The sequence below is a fragment of the Cyanistes caeruleus genome, chromosome 5 (genome assembly GCF_971803275.1).
Source record: "Cyanistes caeruleus chromosome 5, bCyaCae1.hap1.1, whole genome shotgun sequence".
NCBI classification, from domain to species: Eukaryota; Metazoa; Chordata; class Aves; order Passeriformes; family Paridae; genus Cyanistes; species Cyanistes caeruleus.
In genome coordinates this window covers 43,084,408-43,106,384 of record NC_141705.1, presented here as the reverse complement: position 1 = coordinate 43,106,384, position 21,977 = coordinate 43,084,408, and the positions used below count along the sequence as shown (strand labels likewise).

Sequence of the window (21,977 nt, the reverse complement as noted above, 5' to 3'; positions counted from 1 at the left end):
ATTTAAAAGATTTTGCATCTGTATTTTAAAATAATAAATACCTTGAAGAGATAATTCAGAGGAGTACTTTTTTCAAGGAATCCATAAATCTCCATGTAGGACTTTATTTATTGGGATTTCAATAGAAATTTCTTATTTAATCAGAATATCCTTTGGATGGAATTCACATAATATATCTCATAACAAGAAACCAGACGTTTGTGGGGTTTTTTTTGGAAGGGGTTCTAGTAAAATGTTCATACAGCCAAAAGATTTTTCTCACCAACTCTAATATTTTCACTGTCTTTCAACAATCTGATACATTTTCTTAAATGATTTCACAAATGGATAAACTGTCCTATACCAGAAAAAAAATGAACAAAGCTGTAGCCAAACTATTTATTTAAAACTGAAGATTCACAAATGCATGAAATTTTTTTCTCATGGTTTAATTACAGACAGCACAATAGATTTTTTATTACAGGCTTCTGAAAGGGCGTCCATATAATATTTGCTTCTTCATCTAAATTAGAAAAATAAATATCTCCAACTTCTGAAAAAAAAATTAATTTATAGATATGGAATAGATTTAAAACAGGTTCTGAAAAAAGCCAGAAGGTCAGATACACTAAGGGTTTTGGCTCTGATATGATTACATTGTTTGAAATGCATACTCAAAGACATGCAAATGTACCACGACTTACAGAACTTCACACTGAAATCATGCAAACAGCACCCTTGTTAATAGGGCTTGTAGTGATAAATCACATTAGTGCATTGAATCCTACAGCAAAGCCTCCAAGAATTGAAAATTAAACAAGAGCTCAGTGAGGTTTTTACTGCAGATACTGTTGGGGTTTTTTCTGAATTTACTGTAGAAATACATGGAGGTGCACAGGAAGACCTACATCAAACTATGCACCAAAAAGGCTGAAAAGGAGAGATTGACCTTCCTTTTTTGACCTCTTCAAAGACCAAGTAAAGGTTTGTTTGTCTTTTGACTCTTGGATAAATTATTATGCCATTCAAGTGTATCCACATATGAGCGGTTTTAAGAAAACAAAAAAACACATTCAAAGCTGTGCTAACTTTCTGCTGTTCATCACCCACTGCAAAAGTAAATGATAGGCAGAATTCTTGATGAAGGGAAAAAAATATTTCTTTTTAAAATGCCTTCTCAGAATTTAAGCAAGTATTTTCTGTGTTATTCAATTTTGTGTTTATGTATCAAAAGCACCAAGGTCATAAATATTTACTACTCCACCGTGAAAACCCCCAAAATGCCAGTGAAATTATTGATGCATAAAAGTGCTAGTTTCTTCTTGAAGAAAGAATTCCAGGTGGTCAACAGTTTATCCTGAGCGCACCAAAACCGCTCAAAGAATTTCTTTTGCCTCCACTGTACTTACTACAGTTAGTATTTTAAAGGTTCAGCTTACTCCCTTTCTCTACCTCAAATATTTGTTATTTGCTCCTGATTTTGTGGAAAATTTCAGTTCATAGCCCTTTTTCATAGTTTTGTTATGTTCATCTAGGCACCTGAGCAAAACACACCAGAGAACATTTAAGCAAGCATTAAGCAATGCTTGTTATTAAACTTCCTATCTTTGATTATAGAATTTATTTTTTTTTCAATTACATGCTTTCCCACTTTGCTAAAATATTTATTCGCATACTACATGTTGAATAAAATTCTCCAAGTCAGATAAGGAATCGTAGAGAGAATCATCTGTCTCTTGACTTCTGAGAAACTTTCGAAGGGTATCTAAAGCACTCAAAGCCTCATTTTTGGACGGTAAAAGCTGTTCAGCTCCCTGAAGTCGACTGCCTTCATCCTTAACTTCATCACCAACAACTGTCTCAGCTTTTTCTGATGCACTTTCTTTGGCACACATCCTTTCATTATTTGTGGGCACTTCATAAGTTTCCAAGCCATTATCTAGAGCTGCATATTTATCCAAAGACAAACCTTCTGGAAACTCTACTCCAGCTGCCCTTGCATGTGCAATCAAATCAAAATCACTTTCAACCTCATTGTTATTATCATTTGTCTCAGTTTCTAATTTGAAAGTTGCTCCATTGTAACTTTTTACAATAGTCTCTGGTATTACTTCCCTCCAGCACAGGTACAGCATCTCAATTGCATCATGAAGGGTTAGCATAAACTCTTTATTACTTTCTACACAGTCAACAAATCTCTTGATAAGACAGTGCCTGTATTTAACCTTCAGACTTCTGATAATCCTTTCTTTCACAGCTATATATGAAGAGGAGTCTGGAGGAAAGAACACTAATTTGACAGACTTCAGGTTCTTTACTTCTGTGTGAGCTGGGAGAGAATCAACAAGAATAACCACACGGCGCTGCTGTGCTTGAAATCTGTTATCAAGTTTATGCATCCACTGTTCAAAGATTCCTGAAGTCATGCACGCCCTGTCATTTGCTTCATAATCCACTGGCAGCAATTTCACATCTTTGAAAGAGCATGGACTTTTTCCTATAATGAGGAGTGGGAGTTTCTCAGAGCCATCCATATTTGTACCCACCGCTACAGTGATGCTCTCTTTGCTTTGTTTACCCACAGAACAAGTTTTCCCTTTAAATGCAAACGTGTTATGTGGTAACATCTGATACAACAACACAGTCTCCTGTATGTAAAACACATTTTTTGGCCGATAATCATTTAAATAATAAGGAAGCACATTCTGGCACCAAGGAGTTGGAGCACCGACTGTAGGAGTAGCAGCTGCTTCTACAGGCTGAGCTTTGAAAACTAAACCATACCTCGACTTGAAACGATCGAGCCAACCATTGCTGCATTTAAAATCACTGTGTCCAAGTTTCTGGGCAAAATCATTCGCCTTCAGGCGCAACATAGGGCCATTGACCGGCATATTCAAGCACTGTGCAATTCTGTACCACTTCATCAATGCCTCCTCCAGGTCGGCATAAAAAGCAGTCCTCAGTCTTTTCCTTTTAGGATCAAACCGTAAAGTTTCAAAGGCTTCCAAAACTTTTTCCTTATTCTTCATAATCGAAGACAGGGAGTTCCTCTTGATGCCGTACTGGGCTGCAACGTCCGCCTTCTTCTTGCCGCTTTCCACGGCGCTTATGATGTCGATTTTCTCCTCGATGGATATGCTTTTTTTCTTCCTCACCGTGGGCTCGGGCAGAGCCTCTGCCATGGCACCGAGCAGCGTCTCCCAGGCGCGCTCACCCGCGCCCACAGCCGGCCAGGCTCCGTCTCTGCCGCTCCTGCTGCTCTCCCAGCCGGCGGCCCGATCTCCAGGCACGGCACTCGGGGCCGGAGCGGCCTCCCGGGCGGTGCCGCGGTGGTTGCCATGGCTGCTACCATAGACATGACGGCCTAGAGAGGCCGCCGCCGTCATCCCCTTTCCGGCCCGGCGCTTCCGGCTCCTGCCGCTGCCGGAGAAGGAAGAAAATAAAGCTTGAGAGGGGCCGCCGGCGCTTCCCCGCCCGGCCTCCTCCGTCCCCCCTTCCCACCCTCCGTCCTGCCCTCCCGTCCCCCGCAGCACGACGCCCCCGGGGCCGCAGCGGCGCCGCCGGCAGGTGAGGGACGGGCCGGGCCGGGCCGGGCCGGGGCAGGCGCTGGGCCCGGGTTCGGGGAGGGCCGGGCCGCGCCTCCCGCTCCGTCCCGTCCGACGTGTCACCCCGCGGGAGCGACCGCCCTGCCCCGGGCTCCGCCGCGGCACCGGCGCTGCCCAGCGGGTCGGGGTCGGCCCGGCTCGTACGCCCCGTTCCGGGGGTGCTGGGCGGCCGGACAGGGTGGGCATCGCCCGAGCTCGGGGGCGGGCGGGTTCCAGGAGAGAGAAAGGGAAGCTGTGTGTTGGTGGAGGAAGAAAACTGTAGATGCTTTGTAAATTCTGTGCCCCTGGGAGTTATTCCACACCCTGGCAATTACTGTTTTAAGTGTGCCAATTTGTGTTTTGCTTAGTGTTCTTAAAGCGTGGAAACGCTTTGGTGTTGTGTGACAGGCAGGTGTTGCATGTGGTACTGTCTCCGAACTAAACAGATCTTCCAGTATTTCTTATAGTACCTCTCTAATAGGTTATTTTTAATCGAACCCCCCTAATAGCCTTTCATCTTGCATGAAAGCCTTTGGAGGGGATCATTCTGAACATCCATCCCAGGATGTAGTTTCAGTTTCTCTCGTGTGCTTTTTATGCTTGGTGGAAAAGGTAGCAAGGAGTTATCGCTTTGCACTCGGTGGCTCTGTTACCTAAGAGTTGATTCTCTAGAGAAGATAACAGAAGGGTTCTTTTTGCAGGGCTGGAGAAGGATGTTATTTGATCAGTGCAACTCCAAAACTTTCGGAATCGTGTGTATGTTTACGTATGTAGGTACACACATAGTTAAAGTATCAGGAATAAGAAGCACAGAGGAGTGTTAGATTGAAAACATTGGAAGCTGAGGCAGTAGCTTGATCAGCTGTTTTTTTCTGATTTGGTAGAAGTTTAAAATATAATGGGAGCCCATGGTTTAGTTAATCTGGAGATGAGCAGAGCATTAAAGTGGTCAGGGCTGGGTTGATGTAGCATGGGAAGTGTGAAAGTCAGCAGCAGCCCTGTTCTCCAGTCTTTGTCTCCATCATGTTTTCTAACTCCCAAGCATAATTAGATCTTGCAAGTGGAGCAGCCAGGGAATTCAAGAGCATTAAGAGGAAGCTATGGTGTGATTGCAGCAGGAAGTGTTTAATACAGATTTTTACAATCTTTTTTAAAAAGTGGTTGATCTCTATCTTGACAAGAATTAGTGAAAGTGTTCTTAGTTATAAATTGAAATTAAGAAGACATCCATAAAATTATCATTTTTCCACCAGCACTTGGATTTTGTGCAATATTACAAAAATTTTCATTCTTTATGCAGTAAGACAGCAATAAAAGTGTGTAATAAACTTCATTTTAGACAGAAGATATCTTGCTGTTGCCTTGTTGGCAATTAATTTAGGAGAAAAGTAATTGAAGGAACCAGTGCATCTTGCTTAGAAAAGCAGATCCGATTGTTGAGAATCCCTTGGTTCTTCTTTCTGAGACCATAAATCATTTACTTATGTGATGTAAATATGTGAGGAATATACTTCTTAATAAAAGTTAATTTATTGTTGATGACATTTACTTCATAGTTTCATGAATAAGCAAATATGAATTTGCCTTTTTTATGAAAAGTACATAAGTATGCTCTTAAAACCATTAATTATAAATGGTTAAATATCTCTATATGTCTTCATCCTAGAGGAAGCTTACTATGTTGTTTGTAAGTTGATTTGCTTTTTACTTTTCCAGTTGAAGAAGTGATATATAAATCCTCAGGACTCAAAATCATGTGGTTTTATTTATGGTGAGCAAAGCTTAAAATTACTGAGGCTGTAATTCAATATGCATTTAAGGTAGCTTCACCATGGTGGGAATGATTCTTAGTCTAGTCTGTGCCTTCTGTCCTACTGTGATGCAGTATTTGTGTGGATTTGCACAACTGGTATAGTGGGCTAGAAGAGAACCCAGAAGAACAGGAGTGATATGGACAGGGTTTCAGTTCTTGTCAGAATATGGATCAAGCATGTTTTTGAGTTGTTCTGTTGCAGCAGGTGGTAGCAAATGTCCTGGGACACCAGTCACCTGATGTGTTCTGAAGTTGTGGCTGCTTTAGTGAAGAGACAAACTAAGCCCTGGATAGCACAATCCATCCTGTACTGGGGATTAGCAACCTCTTACAAAGAACATTGTCTGGCCTCTGCAAGAACTACAGAGATGCAAAAGTCTGTATGCATTTCTGTAGTGGAACCTTAAATGATATGTGTATGTAAATGTCTTGATTACCACAATTTCACAGGAGTGTCTTCATTTCTGAATCTTGGTGGAGGTGTAGAAAGTTTTCATCCTTGCATCCAGTGTTTGATGATTACATTCCTTTTCTTTTCTGTAGAAGCGGTAATCAGGAAATTCTGTAGTTAAATTTGAATGTGCAGTTGAACTTTTTATGAAAGCCACATTTAATCTACATTTTTTCCTCCTTCTCATGTTTTAAACTTGATCATTGTGATCCTGTGGAGCTGTGTTGAAACTGTTAGCACTACTTGTAGGAAAAGAACACTACAAAAAATTGATCATGGAGGGGTGTTGTAACACAAATGGTGAATTCATTTGCCTTTTAAAAAATTATTTGCCTTTATGTAGTGTTTTCTACATGGATTTGTGAGATGGTTCTTGCCCCTGGGTTCTTAAATCTGTTAAAAATGTTTTTGCCTGTAGCATTTAATAGTTTAGAACAGTGTTACCACGGTACATAGGCTTGTATGTGATATACAAATGTAAGTCTGGAAGCTCTGGTGTGGTAGAACTGAAGAACAGATTGTCTTAGTGAAGGCTCTACTACAAGATGAATATAGCTTTTTGTTTCCTTTTCGAGCAAGGAAATCACACTTATTCTCCTCCTCTATAATGTAATTGTTTTAGCTAGTCAGAAATAAGCTGTTAAGCACGGAGGTTGTTTTCAGCCACAAGCAGAGTTTGGACAGGACCATGTGGGCAGATAGCATCTCTTCTGTACGGACTTACGTGTCCCAAAGAAATATGAAAAATGAAGAAAGCTGCATAAGGATGTTAAACTTATTTCCTAATTACTTCAAAAGGAATTTTATATCAATCCTAGATAAATCCACCTCCATTCAGTGATAGCCCTGAATGAACTGTTTTCCTGGAGAAAATCTCTTACTTTACGTATTTAGTTTTCCAAAATAAAGTAATAGGTTATCCAGTGTAATATGATCTAGGTGATCAAGGTGAGTCAGTTTCTCAGCCTTTGTACCCTTATTTTATTTCCCTTGTTATGTGAGCTGCTTACCTTATTAATTATTTGCTTTAATTAGAATGTTTTATAGCTCAGGAATTTGAAATACAATATAAATACAAATAATAATATCTTGATAATTTTTCCTAATCTGGTATATGTCTGAACATGTATGAAATGGTGCAAGATTTAATGAACTGAAGTCATGTGTGATTATATACAATACTGGCAGATTGATTAATTTTTAATGATTGGTTGTCTCCTCCTTTCAAACAGCTGAGTGAATTGTGGTGTCACCTGCAGTTACCAGCTACTTGGAATCAAATTTAGATGCTTTTCCTTACTTAAGCTAAAATTGTGTATCTATTTCATCTTTCATGATGACTATATTCACATAGCTGATTTCTGGTGCATGTGCTCAGCATTAACTTTCTTTGCCTCTGTAGCTGAGATCTTTTGGAGGCCAAAATGAGGGGGATTCTGTTTCTAGTAAACACAACAGATTTAACAGCTTAAAAAGTTTCAGTGGCTTAGCATCAATATAATCTTGCAATGTTTGGATAAATCATGTCTTAACAAAATGGTGATCTTTGCAATGGTAGGATACAGTCAGTGTATTGTTGCAGGTGGCAGTGCATATATCAGCTGAAGAACCTTGTTTGACTTCCAGGGTTTTATGTTGCAAGCTTAGTTGTCTGTGGGGAAAGGTTGCTTTGGCAGTGGAAGTTTACACTAGACAGTATTCCTAATCTCTTAGATTTTTGGAGAGCTAAAGACCTGGTCACCATCAAAAGAAGGAGGTTTTGTTTTGATTTAGCAGAACTTATAAAAGAAATGTTTTCTGAAAGCCTGCTTTGGTTTCTGTGAGGTGCAACATCCAGCCCCTTTCACTTCAATTAATGCATGCCAAACCTATTTGGTTTTCAGGTATGTCAGAGCACAACAGTGAATCCACAACACTTGATGAGTCTCATCCGTCTGCAGAAGAGGTCCAGTCTGGCTCTGAGGTGATTGGGTGATAGTTACTTTAATGTAAAATCAACCAATCCTAACAAGTTTCAGATTCCCAAAAATTCTGCTATGCATAGCACAGTGCTGTTAATGTGGGGGTACAAGTTCATGCTCAGCATCTTGAATGGGTGGGGTTGGTTTTGAGACACCATTAAGAACAGTCCAGTTAATTCATAGCAAAGGATTACTTCAGCCAGTAGCTTGTTGCTGTGCTGCAGTATTTGTTTTGTGAGTTGAATAGATTTAGTCATGGTAGAATCTGAAATGTGTGAATATTGCAGGAAGAAAAGGTTGGTATCTAAAAGGCATCAATCTTTGTGTAACCTCACTATAACAAGGTATTCTGTATACTCCTGAAGGAGTGAATCTTTTTTTCCCTGAGAGCAGGTAAAGCTTGCACCTTCTCTATGACATATCTGAATTATGAACAAATTCCTAAGGTTCCAAATATTACTTAGCTAATCAGGTGTGTTTGGGATGCTCTTTCAGAAAGTTAGAGTCAATGTTTTCCTGACTCTTGTAGAGTAAAAATGAAAAAAGGTAATGCTGACTTGATCACTATTGGACTTCCATTGACAGTGAATTGTTTTTAAACTTTCACTAAAAACAGAACAATGATTCTATTTAGCATATTTCCAAATCTGATATTTGTAAACACAGATGTGCAAAGAACATACTGATTGTTACTGAAGGATGAGTCTGTTTTTTCAAAATAAAACATGCATCTGAAAGGCAGTGTTTTCTACAGTGCTTATGTCTTTCATGCCTAATACATCAATACAATTTTAGGAACTTATTTAGAATTACATTAGGTTGTTTATACATATGATAAATTTTCTTCTGAGGAGTCAGTTTTTTGTATACTTAAAGTCAGCTGTGGGCTATACTTGCCAAAGAGACGATGCAGCAATCATACTCCCTGCTTCAACAGAAGTGCCGCTGTGGTTTGGTGCTTTAGTTTTCTCTTAGATAAATAACCTTCCCATGATTGTGTGAAGTTACAGGAGCACACATCCAGAGGTAAAGAGAAATGGCTGCTGGATTTGGCAGTAGCCTACAGTCAGAGTAAGTATTTTGAGTTAGTGCACTGCTGAAGTAAGCTGATGCTGGGGGCAGCCCTTCATTCTCAGTTGTTTCTTTGCTGCATTGCTACCTGCTCTGTTTCATAGGTGCAAGTGTTGGAGGTGTGCCTGCTTTGGGGAATTGATGGGAGTGGGAAAATTACCCATCCTCTTTTTGAGCACAGGTCACTTTCTTTTAATCTGCAGCATTTCCAGAATTGTGTTTGCTGTACAAATACATTGTTCTGGCTCAGGAAGGAGGTGAAGAGATGGTGAAAGCTGCTGGGCGGAAGAGTTAGGGGAAAAGGGCAAGGACTGGTTCTTGACAGCAGTGCAAGCTTAAACTGTTGACTGAAATGGAGATGGTTGTTTCTTGTTATGTCTGAGTTAAATTAGCAGTTTTTCCCACTTCCCCTTTTCAGCTGCTCATTTCATGGCTTTGATGCTTGTCTGATCTCATTGCAAACTGATTCAGCTCACTGAAGCTAGAAAGTCTACCTTGTGAAAAGGTCTATTGCCAGGCTAGTGAGTTGTGTGTGGTGACTGTAGTCAGGTGAGTGTTGGGGAGGTGGGCTACTGTGTGGTTCACAATAGAGACTGAAAAAGTAGAGTGGTGAAATGTCCCCTTTTCAGCAATGGGAAATTGTTGTAGTTCAAACATAGCATGGAACTGACATTAGCAAGTAATTTTTTGCTTTCTCTGAACTAGATACATAGGTCTCATTCAAGTAGGAATGCCAAAAAAATAGGTGAATTGCTTCTAGTTGTCCAGAGAAGCTGATGAATTGTTTACTAGTATATTAAAAGTATATATATAAATTCTATAATTATTAGAGATGTGTGCATATGCATTGAGGATGTATATCTCTGAATAAAAGCATAAAAATATATCAATGTCAATATTTGCAAAATTATTTGAGATTCTTGTTGAAAAGCACCTAAGTCAAGTATATGTTTTTCCTTTAATTAGAGATGCAGTTTAGTTTGTGATCACTAGCAAAGTGCCCCTTGACAGTAGGGGACTTCCCCTTTGCACTGTGTTCTCTGATAATTTGCAGAAAGAAGAACAAAAACAGCTGTGAACAGAACATGACCTGTGCTAATGCTTCTGTATTGTGCAAGTAGCTGTGACAGGCCAAGCATTTTGAAAAATACCTCACTTGACCATATCAAGTAGAAGTGTAGTTCCTAGCAGTCTTAGAGCTTAAGCACATGTGAGATTCAGAGCAAGCATAAGAAACTTGAGCTTTTGGGCAGATTTCCCAAATCAAAATGTAATGTGGCAGGTAACTAGGACATTTAGTCTATGGATGTTGTGTAGCAACTCTCTGTGAGGAGCAGGGAGTTGGATTTGATGATCCCTTACAACTTGAGGTATTCTATATTCTGTGAAATGAAACAAATTACCGTTTCAAAAGTACTCATAAAATAAGCATAGACCTTTTGGGGTGCTTAAGTAGAAGCACATTTATTGGAGCCCACAGACAGTGACTAGTTTGAAAAAGTCTTCAGAGGCCTCAAAACTAATAAAGGAAATCAGGCTCACAAATGTTAATGAACTGGTGACATGTGAATGTGGAAGAAATATTAGCAATAGGGTATGACAGAAGATGTTCCAGGTAAGAGTGATGCAAGTGATGCTCAGTAAGTATCAATAAAATCTTTGTGTTATATTGATACTCTGTAAAGCTTCACGTGTGGTTGGAGAAGCTGATGGTACTTCAGCTTCTGATGATCTCAGCTGGGCCTCTTCTTGACCCTTGGAGTGAAAAGAGCTGATTCAGTTTGATGATTTGAGAGCTCTAAGGGAAGAAGGGTACCTATTCTCAAGTACCTGTTGATGGTACACATTGTCTTGCCAGTCTAGCACAAGTGCACGGGCTGGTTTGAGGACTTCAGACAACTTTTATGTAAGTGAACAAACACTGCCTTGGTTGTGTGTTGATTTTTCTACTGTTTACACTTTAGATGACTGATGAAGCTGCCTTGCAGAGTTAGGAATAGCTTTTTGAAAGGGATGAAATTTTCACTTCCTCTTAATTTTGGGGTATTAAGCTACTATTCTCTCTTCAGGTGCTTGTAAACGATGTACAGTTCTTCTGGGAATGTCTCTTCTCTTTAGGCCATACTTGAAAGCCTTGGTTTCACAGCTGCTGCTACTGTTCATGATGCAGCTGCATTTGAAACTAACTTTGAATCCTGAATTCTCTTGGTACTTTTGAGTTCTTTGGGCACTTCTGCATTTCACTTCAGGTTTGCTGCTGTTGTCTTCATAAGAGTTGCACACCAACAGTTTGGTCAGAAGGTGGCACTATATTATGGTAAAATAAGAGGTTGAGCTATTAAAGTTTGGAATCATTGCTTTTCTTGTAACACATGATTAAACATACTGCTCTTCTCTAGTATTTGTTGTTTATGAATAGATAATGCAATTTTTTTAGCCAAGCTCATTATAATTTGAGATACAGGAACTTCTCTGAGGCTCAAGTGTGCATGTAAAACATTCGTCTAAGCCCATGTCTCATTTGTATCTTACTCCCCCAATACCAATGGGTTAAGTTTTAGTTTTCTTTTTCTCCTAGATCTGGAAACTTTAAATTACTTCTGACTGAGCTGTGCTAGAGTATTACTGTCATTCAATTATGTGATTAAATAAACATATAAAGACTGAGTATATCAGAATATTTCCAGTTGGACTTTGAAATAAAATAAACTGTTATGAAACTTGTACATCAAATATTTTCATATGGATTACTTATTGGAAATGTAAGACAAACACTAACCTGTTTCTTTTTACAGGAAAGTGCAATGGCTCAAGAATCTCCCAAAAATTCAGCGGCAGAAATTCCTGTGACTAGCAATGGACAGCTGGAAGATTCTCATGAACACAGCTTTAACAGGGTCAGAAATTTCTTTCTGCCATGGTACCATTATCAGAAATGCTGAAGTTACAATTTGATGCATAGCAGACCTCACTTGACATAATTTTCTGGGGGGCTTACTGAAAAAACTGCTTTGAAGCTCATAGATTATTGTCAGAGTTGACATAACACAGTGTGGTTGCGTACTGCAATGATCTGTTTTTTGTAAAAAAAAAATTATTTTCGTATTTATTTTCGCTTTTTCGGCGTGGCAAAAGCCGAGTTCTTCCCGCACCGCTCGGTTCTGCTGGTGCCCGGGTGTCCAGCAGAGGGCGCTGGGGCACAGCGGCTGCAGTTTGGGGTCGGGCTGCTTTTATTTGGATTTTCGCTTGGAAATAGTTAATTGTCCACGTTTATTGATACCTGCTGAGGGTTAGATTTGAAGGAAAGCTCTAAAGTTTTAGCAGTTTCATACTGACTTGTAGTACAGAATTATTCTTAAAAGAAATACTCAGCAGAACTTAAACATTTGATTCTGTTTTACTAAAATGCTGATTAGAGGGGGGAACCTTCGTAAGATTTGTTGGTCAACTAAGATCTACCAGTGGCATAATGTAAAAATTAATAGAATGTTTAATGAAATAAAGTTAAAACTACATTTCTAAACAGATGTATATGTGGGGAGACAAGCTTGGGAAATGCATCTTGAAGTGATAAGGAATTTGGGTTCACCTCAAAGTAGGGAAACAGACTTAGTAATTTGAAGCTTGATGACCTTGCTGCTGCTGTGACTTCACTGCTATCTAAGTTTACTTTTTCCTTACATAGTGACTGCTTCTGCAGTGCAGTGCATGCAACACTTATGTACAGCAAATGGAACTTGCACTCTTGGTGACTGCATTAGGGCCCTTGCTCAAGCAAAATGTAAAGCTGGAATTTTAAGGTGGTTTTTGTCTGTGGCCATGTGTGGAAGTTGGTGTAGATTTTTTCCTGCATGCTAATCGGTTTGCTGGCTTGGAGTCAACTGTATTTTAAACCTACTTCAACAAAAATGGGTTAAATCTTTGGTCAAATTGCAGAAAAACCTGAACTCTGCAAGCATATTTGAACTTGCTGTAATTATTTTCGCAGTGCTTATTCTGAGATCAATGAAGAAGTGCACTTCAGTTATTTTTTTGAACTGTCTTGTACAAGTTCACACCTGCATGTGTGACCTGAAGTCAGAATATGTGATAATCAAGGTTTCTTATAAACAAAACAAAGAAAATAAACTTCTTGGAATTAACATCTAGGTCTGTTTACTAATCTGTTAGTCTCAAATTCTAATATTTAGCTTCTATTCATCTTGCTTCATGTTTGTTATTTCTAATGCTTAATGCCATGCTTTCTCTTTTTTTCCTTGCCAGGTAATTTTTTGCTTTAACCTAAAGCAATATGCATTGCACCACAAAATTTCTGGGGTCTTTTTTCATACAACTTATGGAAATGACAAGCCAAGTACTTTTTTTATGAGGTCACTTAAGAAAGGGGCAAGAAACTATTGCCACTGTAATTTGTACTGTTTACCACAGTTCTCAGTAAGAGTATGTGACCACAGCAAAGTTTAAAACACTCCAATATGCTGATTTTGATTGCACCTTCTTGGGAAGCAGGGGAACAGGGTTATTTTAATTTCCTGCTTCCTTATTTTTATGATCAGGGAAATATTCATCTAGCTGAAATACAATTCAGATGTAAAGAATAAAATACTACTTGTTCTGTATTTTTGGGCTTCTGTAAGTACTTTGCCACCAAGACTTCAGCTGCTTTGATTCTGTATTTTTGAGTAAAGAGGTATTTGTACAACCTTTTCTTCAGAATTCCTTAATTACAAAACTGCACTTTCCTCTATAGTTGTGTTCTGTTTAGCACTTCCATCAGACCTTATCCATAAGGTGCTCAGGCATGAAAATGCGCATTTATGTTTCACCAAATGCAGTGTTAGTATGCATTCAAGCATGAGAAGTATTTCATTTTGTGAGGTAGTGCAGAGCAAATGTATTTACCTGGAAATGACAAGTAGAGTTGCACCTTCTTTAAAGAAAGATGCCATTAGTTTTACAGAACATCAGATAGCATAGATTGTCATAATGTAATTTCAGAAGGAGGCATGTTAGTTCCATTTTTGTGGGAATGTGACATAGCACTAATTGATGCATCTGATTGGTATAATGCATATTTAAAAGATAACTTAAGTGTTTTCCTAACTGTAAAATCTCAAATAGAAATATGCTGCTACCTTCTGATTCTCTAATAAGACATGCCCATGGAATTCAAACAAGTTTTGTCCTGCCCATATGATGGATGGAAACTCTTTTACTGAAAAAAAGCTGTAGCTTCAGTCATCATTGCATCAAATATCTAACATTCTTTCAGTATAAAAAAGTTTAACATAGTGCTTTTTAACTCCCCAGGCTCTGTTGGATCTCACTTGAGCTTTAAGGAATTGATGTATGGAACTGTTCTCTAATGTTTGGGTATTTGTGACAGAAGACTTCAGCATTTCCTAATCAAAAGTTTTACTTATTACTTTGTATAAGAAAGCCCAACCTACAAAAAAGTCTGTCTGGTTTTACTTCACCTATCCCTGACTTCCAGAGCCCAGTTTTCCTACCATGCCATTGTAATGATGTGATTAACATAGTGTTTTTTTAATGTGAGTGGGGGGATTGGGAGCTGGGACAATAGGAAAGAGTGAGGGAAGTATATTATTGCTATTATTCCTATATGCAAGAACATGCCAGATAGTGTGAGAGCTGCATAGGAATAAACCAAATTTTTCAGAAAGAAGTTTGATCTGCCTGTAAATTGAAGTAGCTGTAAGCAGTTTGTTATGCATAAAGTATTGCACAAAATCTTTATGATATTCTTAGCAGTTTGAGCCTGAATTTGTTCCATTTAATTTTTGATACTGCCTCTTCTCATGGTTCTTACTGTACATTTATGGGCACAAAACCATAGTTAAGCATGCATATAAAACCAGTAATAAACTTTAGGATGCAAAAAGACAATGAATTTTCTTGTGATTCTTCAATTTGTCTTACTTGAATTATGAAATAAGGTCTGGGACCTGATGAATCTGAGTGCATGTGTTCACTCTCTTGTTCTGTAATTTTATTGCCAGACTGCACAAATAGATAAGGTCAATTCTCTTTTATTTCTTGCCTTCTGAAAAAAAATGCCAGCCTTGTCACTCACATTCTGCTTGAAACATCTGAGTTCATCTCTTAGGTTTTGCTATGTTGACTGACATAGTTAGATTTTCACTTTGGGTAATTATAGTTTAATTAATGGAGAACTGATTTAAAATATATCTTGAGAACTGTGTCAGTTCTAGAAAACTGATTTGAGGAGATAAAAAAGTCAAATGTTCTTCATAAAGTCTGAAAAACCAAAAATCTGTGTGTTAATGAGAGTGGGAAGGAAACTAAAATTGGATTGTAGTATGACTTCAGGTAAATCAAAAGAGATATAGTAGAAGGGGTCTTCTGATTGAAGAGCAGTGTATTGGAGAATAGAAGAAACGTGTTAGTCTGTTATTTGCCACTTCATCAAATATTAAAGCCTTCAGGTCTTCTCCCATTTATTTATGTTGAATTTACACTGATGTGAGGATCTATTGGCTTAATTCATGGAGAATAGGAACTGAGTGATGTAATGGGGCAAAGAGAAGAAGAAAATGCTGAATATGTTTGAGGAGCTCTACTTGCACATGATTTTGATAAGAGGTTAAAGTTCAGAGCCCATGTATCTTACTGGATAGATGTTATGTCTATCTACATAACCTTTTGTTCCATAGGACTTATAATCACGCTGTAAGCTGTGAACTTTACAACCAGATATGTTGTAAATTTTTTTCTGAAGTCAACTTGAGTAGTTTTATTTAAAATGTCATCCACCATTAAAAAGAAGCATATGATATCTGATATTTGTTGCTCCACTGTTGAACTAGCCATTGGTGTGAGGTTTTAAGAATACCTTAATTCAAGGTATTAAAGGCAAGTAAAACTGTACCTGTCAAACCTCCTTTCGGTACTAAACAGAGGTTTATGCTTAGTGATGCATTACTAATGCAGTAGTATAACTAAGAAATTAATACAGTGTTGTTTCTTTAGTTGCTCCTTAGTTAAGGAAGTTTCTACAAATTAAGTTTTGGCTGGGTTGGTTTCTGCTGTTGGAGAAACAGTCCAGTTCTGGTCTTTCCCCTCTTCATTTTAGATTATTATGGATAGCATGATTGGGAAGTACCATTTTGGAAATAGTCTTGTAATTCAGCCAACATTCCTTCATGGATGTGCATTCTGAACAACTTCTTTGCTGTGTCTACTGTCTCAACAGGATTGCTATGTCAAAAATTCGTACTGGTTCATCAGATGAACTGTATTATAGACTTGTGTAAATAAGGCTAACCTGACTAAAATACGTTTAGTTTAGCATAGTCATTTGAAGTCATTAAAATGGGATTTTAACAAATGGTTAAAGTGGCTTAAATGTTCTATGACATATAAATATGAACTGTCTTGACTAGACCTAATTAAGCTGGTGCACTTATTCTGTTTAACTATATTTCATGCTTTTGCTTCTTGCTAAATGTTTGAGAATGAGGTAGGTAATGCAACCTTTTAACTTGGGAATCTTCTGAGTTGTGGGTTTTTATACCTCTAGCTCTGGGTCTCAATGAACTTACAAAATTAAAATACTTCTGCTAGGTAGTAATTGCATAAATATGGTTTCAGCCTCATACAAATGAAAATTAGTAATGAAGCATTTTTCTATTTGTTTTTTGGTGATGGTGACCCCTCAATAGATTTGTGGGCTTGCCGTATATCAATAAATTTTGATCAATTCTAAAGACTTGAATTTACCTTTTACCAAGAAGAGGGGGCGGGAATCTTAAACTTAGCTAGAAGAACAATACATTCTCAAAATATAATAATCATATTGTAGAAGGGGAATCTGTCCTCACTTCCTATGTTGTAAGAGCCAAACTTACATTTAGTGGGAACAAAAACAAAAGCTATTTATATTGCTTTCTTACCACTCAAACATTAAGTACACTCATACCTTCCCTTAAGAGTGACATTTTGTGCAGTGTTTCTAAGTTATCTCTCTTTGTAAGTTATTGAAGGGATAAACTGTTTTGTCAGTATGATTACAGATCTTTTGCTAGCTTTTTTGTTTATCTACACTAGTGTTAAGAAAAAAAAAGTAAGCACAATTAGTTGCAAGAATGACATTAAAACTTTTAGCAGTGTGTCTCCTCTGCACAGTAACTTGCATGTTTGTAAACAAGAAAAAGATATTGTTTTGATAATCACTGACTTTTTGTCAATTCTGCAATCAACAAATGGTTTTCTTTTAAATTCATATGCAAGAATATCATTCTTCATAAAGATGTACTTGAACTAGGGTTTAAAAACCCTAGTTTTTAAAATTCAAAAAGTTTTGAATTGAACTTTGCCTTTCTTTAAATTGAACTTTGCCTTTTTGACAGTGGGGAAAAAAGTAGATCTCTTTGAACAAATATGTGTTTGTATACATATACATATGCATATATATTTATGTAAAAAACTCTGAGATATATAGATATATAGATATACATATGTATATATGCAAAATTGTAGATCTTGAAAATTTTCAAATTCCAAATACCAAGTTTTTGTTTAAGAGATGGATGAATCATAGTGTTTTGGTTTATTTAATTCTATAGTTTGTTCAGCTTGTGTTTAACTTCTGACTTAGCAAAGCAGATGTTCTGCATTTTAACCTTAAAATACAAATCGTTGCTTAGATTCCTATTGTGAAAGTGCTTAAGCAGGTTAGTGACTACATTTGTTTGGCTACAGGCTTAGATATTTCTGAAAACTACACAACATGCCAGGGTGCCTTCAGGAAAAAAATAATCCATGCCATGTCCTTTTTGTGAAATCAGTGCATCTTCTCTGCAATCTGGTTATCCTTTTTCAAGTCTCTCTGCTTTTTCAGCTTCTAGTGACTTGCTACATTTCGAGTTAAACTAGTCTATTAGCTAAACTAAGTTGAAGCAAAGGTTTTCCAGCATGCCACCAACTGCAAGTACTTAAATGGAAGCACCAATGTTAAATCAGTTGTGAAGACTGAAAACAGTATGTATCCAAAGTTCTGATATGCTTGATTTGGGAGATCAGGTTCTGCATGTGACTACTGTGTGCTTTTCCATGCTGTTTATTATTTTTTTTTAATATTTATTTTTTATATATATGGTTTTTTTTGCACAATGCTTCATGTACACAAATATGGCATGATATGTTACAAATAGCCTGTTCACATAAGTGAAAGTTTGGCTGTAGGAAATGGTTACTCTTTGCAGAAACATGTTGGGTTTTTTATGTCAGCGAGATTTTTGGAATTCACATGGAAAAATTAATTTGCTGGAATTCATATGTTTGTAGTTCTTAATTTTTTCTTCTTCCCAGGGGTTTGTCCTAAAGTGAAGACATCTAAATAAATCTGGGGGGATGGGATCCAAAACTACTTCCTGGCAATCTGAGCCTTCAGGCAGTGTTAGTATCGTTCTTATGCGCTGCCTTGCTTCTGGTTTGTGGATTGAGTGACTACACGTATAGGTCAAACATGGATTAGATTTTAAAGGTTGTGTTTTCTTTGTAATTAGAAGCATTGCATGGATCATAAACAGTTACTAAATGTGTCTAGACACTGGCATCTTAAAGCTATGTGTAGCTTTTCTCTAGTGATCTTCTGTAGCTCTTCCACTTTTCTACTTCTGTATGGAAGCAGAGTGGGGATGCAAAATAGTACCTGACTTCAGACACTGACAGTTGTTTGATTTTGTGATGCTTTTATTTCTTGCAACTGCATTTTACTTGCTTTCATAGTATTTTTTCACTTCTATGAATTAATGGTTTTAAATTGCTTTAAAACCCAAACTGTTTAAAAGTAGTATGTATACTTCCGTAACACCAGAGGCTTAAACTTCAATTAGATCACTGGCAGTATAGTCCAGGAAACCTGTGGGGAGCTTTTTGTAGAGGTAGGCAAGACAGCAAAAATGGGCAGTAGGATGGTATGTGAGCTGTGGTGTGTGAGTCTTTCTTAGGCCTGTGCTGGGTTTCAGTGAAGACTTTGGTTACTTGAGAGCTGATTTGAAATAGTTGATCTAGCCCTCAAAAGTTAAACAAGGTGATCTCAGACAATTTTAAATGAAGGAGTTTCAAAAGCAAACAAAAGCTTTGTGGTCCAAGCACTTATGATGCAGAATAGGTGCTCTGAAGGAAGCTGTTTAAGTGATGCCTTTCTGGATGTCCCTTCCTTGTCAAATAGTAAAAAAGATTTCATGTGCTATTTGTAAGAAATAAGGATGCTATCAATTTTACGGCTATTCCTTGCTTAGTGTTTTTTTTGTAATTTTCAACATTATGACAGTTTTTTGGTTTGTAAGGTGTTTTCTGCTTGATAATCTTATATCCAATTTTTAACTGGAAACCTTATTAAACTGACATGGTTGCTTGGACCAGCTTCAGACCACATAACATGATACTTCTGGCCACATTTTTATTAACTGCTTCTCTAAGACATGGCATTCTACTTGGTCATCAATATAACAGAAAAATCTAGAATAAATACTCGGGCTATACTTACAGTGTTTCTCATTCATTTATGTTTTATTTGTGCATACCAGTAGAAAGCTGTGACACCAGCAAGGACTGTCCAGACTAAAGGCAAAATTGCTTGTCTGAGAGCTACTGAAACTGCATTATAATACTTTAGAGTCACTTAAATTGCTTTTTATGCTTTAACTTTCCATTTTTATTCATATATTTTCCAGGACTTGAAATGTTCATTACCAGTTGGACTTGGACTTTCTGAAACCAAAATAACATCTCATGGCTTTGATGGTGCCAAAGAGGGAGTTGTTGAGGCAGGACAGTTTCCAAGTAAAGGTAAGTGGGTTTTTTTTGTGTTTCTCAATTTAAAATCTTTAGGCATATTCTTACATGGTCAGAAGTACAATGTTCTGTAGTTGCTTTGAGAAGTTTGGATAAACATACACATTTGAGATTTGCATTAGTGACAACCAGTTTGTCTTCACTTGTAGCTGGGTTGTTAAAATAGAGAATATATGCTTCACTTGTAATATCTATCAAGGGACTGGAGGAAACTACTTAGTGTTAAGTTGGTCTGCACTTACAGGAATGGAAGGCCTTGAGCACCTTGAACTGGTGTCAGGCTGAAGAATTTTCCTAGTACATTGTTTTGAAGTTTTCTTCAGATTTTGCAAGTTATTTTTCCGATTTGAAATGTAACTGGAGAATTATTTATTTGTTACACACACTTCACTTATTGAGAGTAGATAAGAAAGTGGGGTTCTTCTTGTGGTATTAATGTATAACTTAGAGAATCTAAGTGATATTAAACAATGAGAAATGCAAAGTGATAGACAAGCCAATAATGTCACTATTTCCTATCTAAAAGCAATAGAATACCATGATATTGTATGGGCAAATGGTGTTTAATTAATTACATACCTTTGACAGTTTCTGAATTTGAAAGATTTTAAATTATCTCAGATGTGCAGCTGTGAAAATAAGTCTCTTTGTAGTCATAAATTTAATTTACATGTTGCTTAATTTCCTGTTTGGTAAAATTCTTTGTTTATGAAAACAGTTGATTTACATGTTGTACTTTACATATATTACAAAGTGAATGCTGTGTTTCTTTTTGCCTTTGAAAATAGCAAAATATCTAGCTAAAAACTGGAGCAGATGGCAAACTGCTCACCATTCCTGCCTTTTTGTATTCTATTACCAGGATAACAGTTGCAACTGTTAAGTGTATTAGCCTGTAAGGGAAAAGTGTCTGAAGATGTTTCAAGCTGCACTAATGTGTTTGAAATGCAAATGTTCTGTGGAAATTTCTGTACACAAATTATGAGCTTTGAACACTTTGAGTATCAAAGATTTTCTCCAAGGATATTTTCTTTGGATTTTTCCTGATGTTCTGACAAAATCAGGGAGAGAGAAGTGGTAAAAGCTAGAGCCTCCTATGAAACCATTGACAAAAGTTGAGTGATTGCCCTATTTCTCAAAATTCTGTCTTCTGTTTGAGTGGCCTTATAAGGGCTTCATCTTTGAATGCAAAGTAGACAGTATTGGAGGGGAAGGGCTTTTAGGATTTGGGGGATGTTGAATGATGAAACATGCATAAGGCTGTGTTAATACTCTGTCAAATGATAAGGATTTTTTTAACTGCTTGTCTTGGCTCGCTTGCTGAAATGATTCAGGCAGGATCTTGCAGTCAAACTTTTATGCCTGGATGAATTCAGTTGCAGCTCTTATGCAATGTATATCTACAGAAAGACACAGCAAGTGAGCTGTCTTTGTCTCATCTCTTCTGTGCAGTTGGATCCAAATAATTTCATTTATTTATCTCATGTTAGTAGTGCTCTGTGGAATGTTTTAAAGCTGATTCTCGATCCAATTACTTTGAGTGATGTTTTTGGTGTTACTGATAACTAAATTTTGTTGAAACTGCAAAGTTCAGGTTTGATTTTCTTTCCCCTTAGCACACTGTTAGCCCTGAGGTATATTGGAATTTCTCAGCAAAAGCAGTTAAAGTTCCCCACCCCCCAGTACAGTGGTCGTTCATCATTACAGAGGAAAAGCTAACTTAACTGTTTTTTAAATCCTGAAAATTCCATAAGGAAGCCACTTCAGATTTATCTGTTATGAAAGATATAAAGCAAAGGCAAAGCTCTGAAAAGCATAATGAGCATAATCCTAAAACAGCTCAGAGAACACACACAGTGCAGGTCATTTAAAGTTGGTTGCTTTTGTTTTGGTTTGGGGGTTTTTGTTTTGGTTTTTTTGTTTGTTTTTTTAAGAGAAAAAGCGAGTGCTGTAAAATCTTTCTATTGGGAATGAGTTTACACCCTTTCACAGCTAATGACTTGTATGATCTTCAGGATAACTTATTGCTGCATGTTTACACAGACTTAAGAGCTGATGTCAATAAAGTGTATCTGAAATTGGCAGAAATTCCAGGGCTTACTTCACCCCTTAGTGCTTTAAGTGCCATTCAGTGAGAGTGTGGAGTGAGTTCTACTTAGACCTGAAAAAGAGTGTTTCAGCTGTGGTTCATTATATAATAATCTTCCATGGAATTTTCTGTTTATGGTCTGTACTTCACCTTTCAGTTGCATTTTGATTGTTCTTACAGAAAA

The 21,977-nt window shown here is 37.5% G+C and overlaps 2 protein-coding genes across 10 annotated transcripts in view; one reads left to right on the top strand and one right to left on the bottom strand.

Moving 5' to 3' along the window:
* Positions 1 to 364: 364 nt before the first annotated feature.
* TIGD4 (tigger transposable element derived 4) lies at positions 365 to 3,368 on the bottom strand. Its single transcript, XM_023924811.2, has one exon. The coding sequence runs from the start codon at positions 3,366 to 3,368 to the stop codon at positions 1,644 to 1,646; it is 1,725 nt and encodes a 574-aa protein (XP_023780579.2). The 3' UTR covers positions 365 to 1,643.
* ARFIP1 (ARF interacting protein 1) overlaps positions 3,151 to 21,977 on the top strand; it is a 40,974-nt gene continuing 22,147 nt past the window's right edge. The window contains exons 1-4 of one of the 9 annotated variants that reach the window (XM_086891358.1): positions 3,286 to 3,549; positions 7,714 to 7,793; positions 11,658 to 11,759; positions 19,584 to 19,698. In XM_086891358.1, the coding sequence (XP_086747484.1) occupies positions 7,716 to 7,793; positions 11,658 to 11,759; positions 19,584 to 19,698 (295 nt within the window). In that variant the 5' untranslated portion in view covers positions 3,286 to 3,549; positions 7,714 to 7,715. Of the gene's footprint in view, positions 3,550 to 3,596; positions 3,766 to 7,685; positions 7,794 to 11,657; positions 11,760 to 19,583; positions 19,699 to 21,977 lie in introns of those variants that run through there. The other 8 variants (XM_086891355.1, XM_086891356.1, XM_086891359.1 and 5 more) reach the window with 8 other exon arrangements.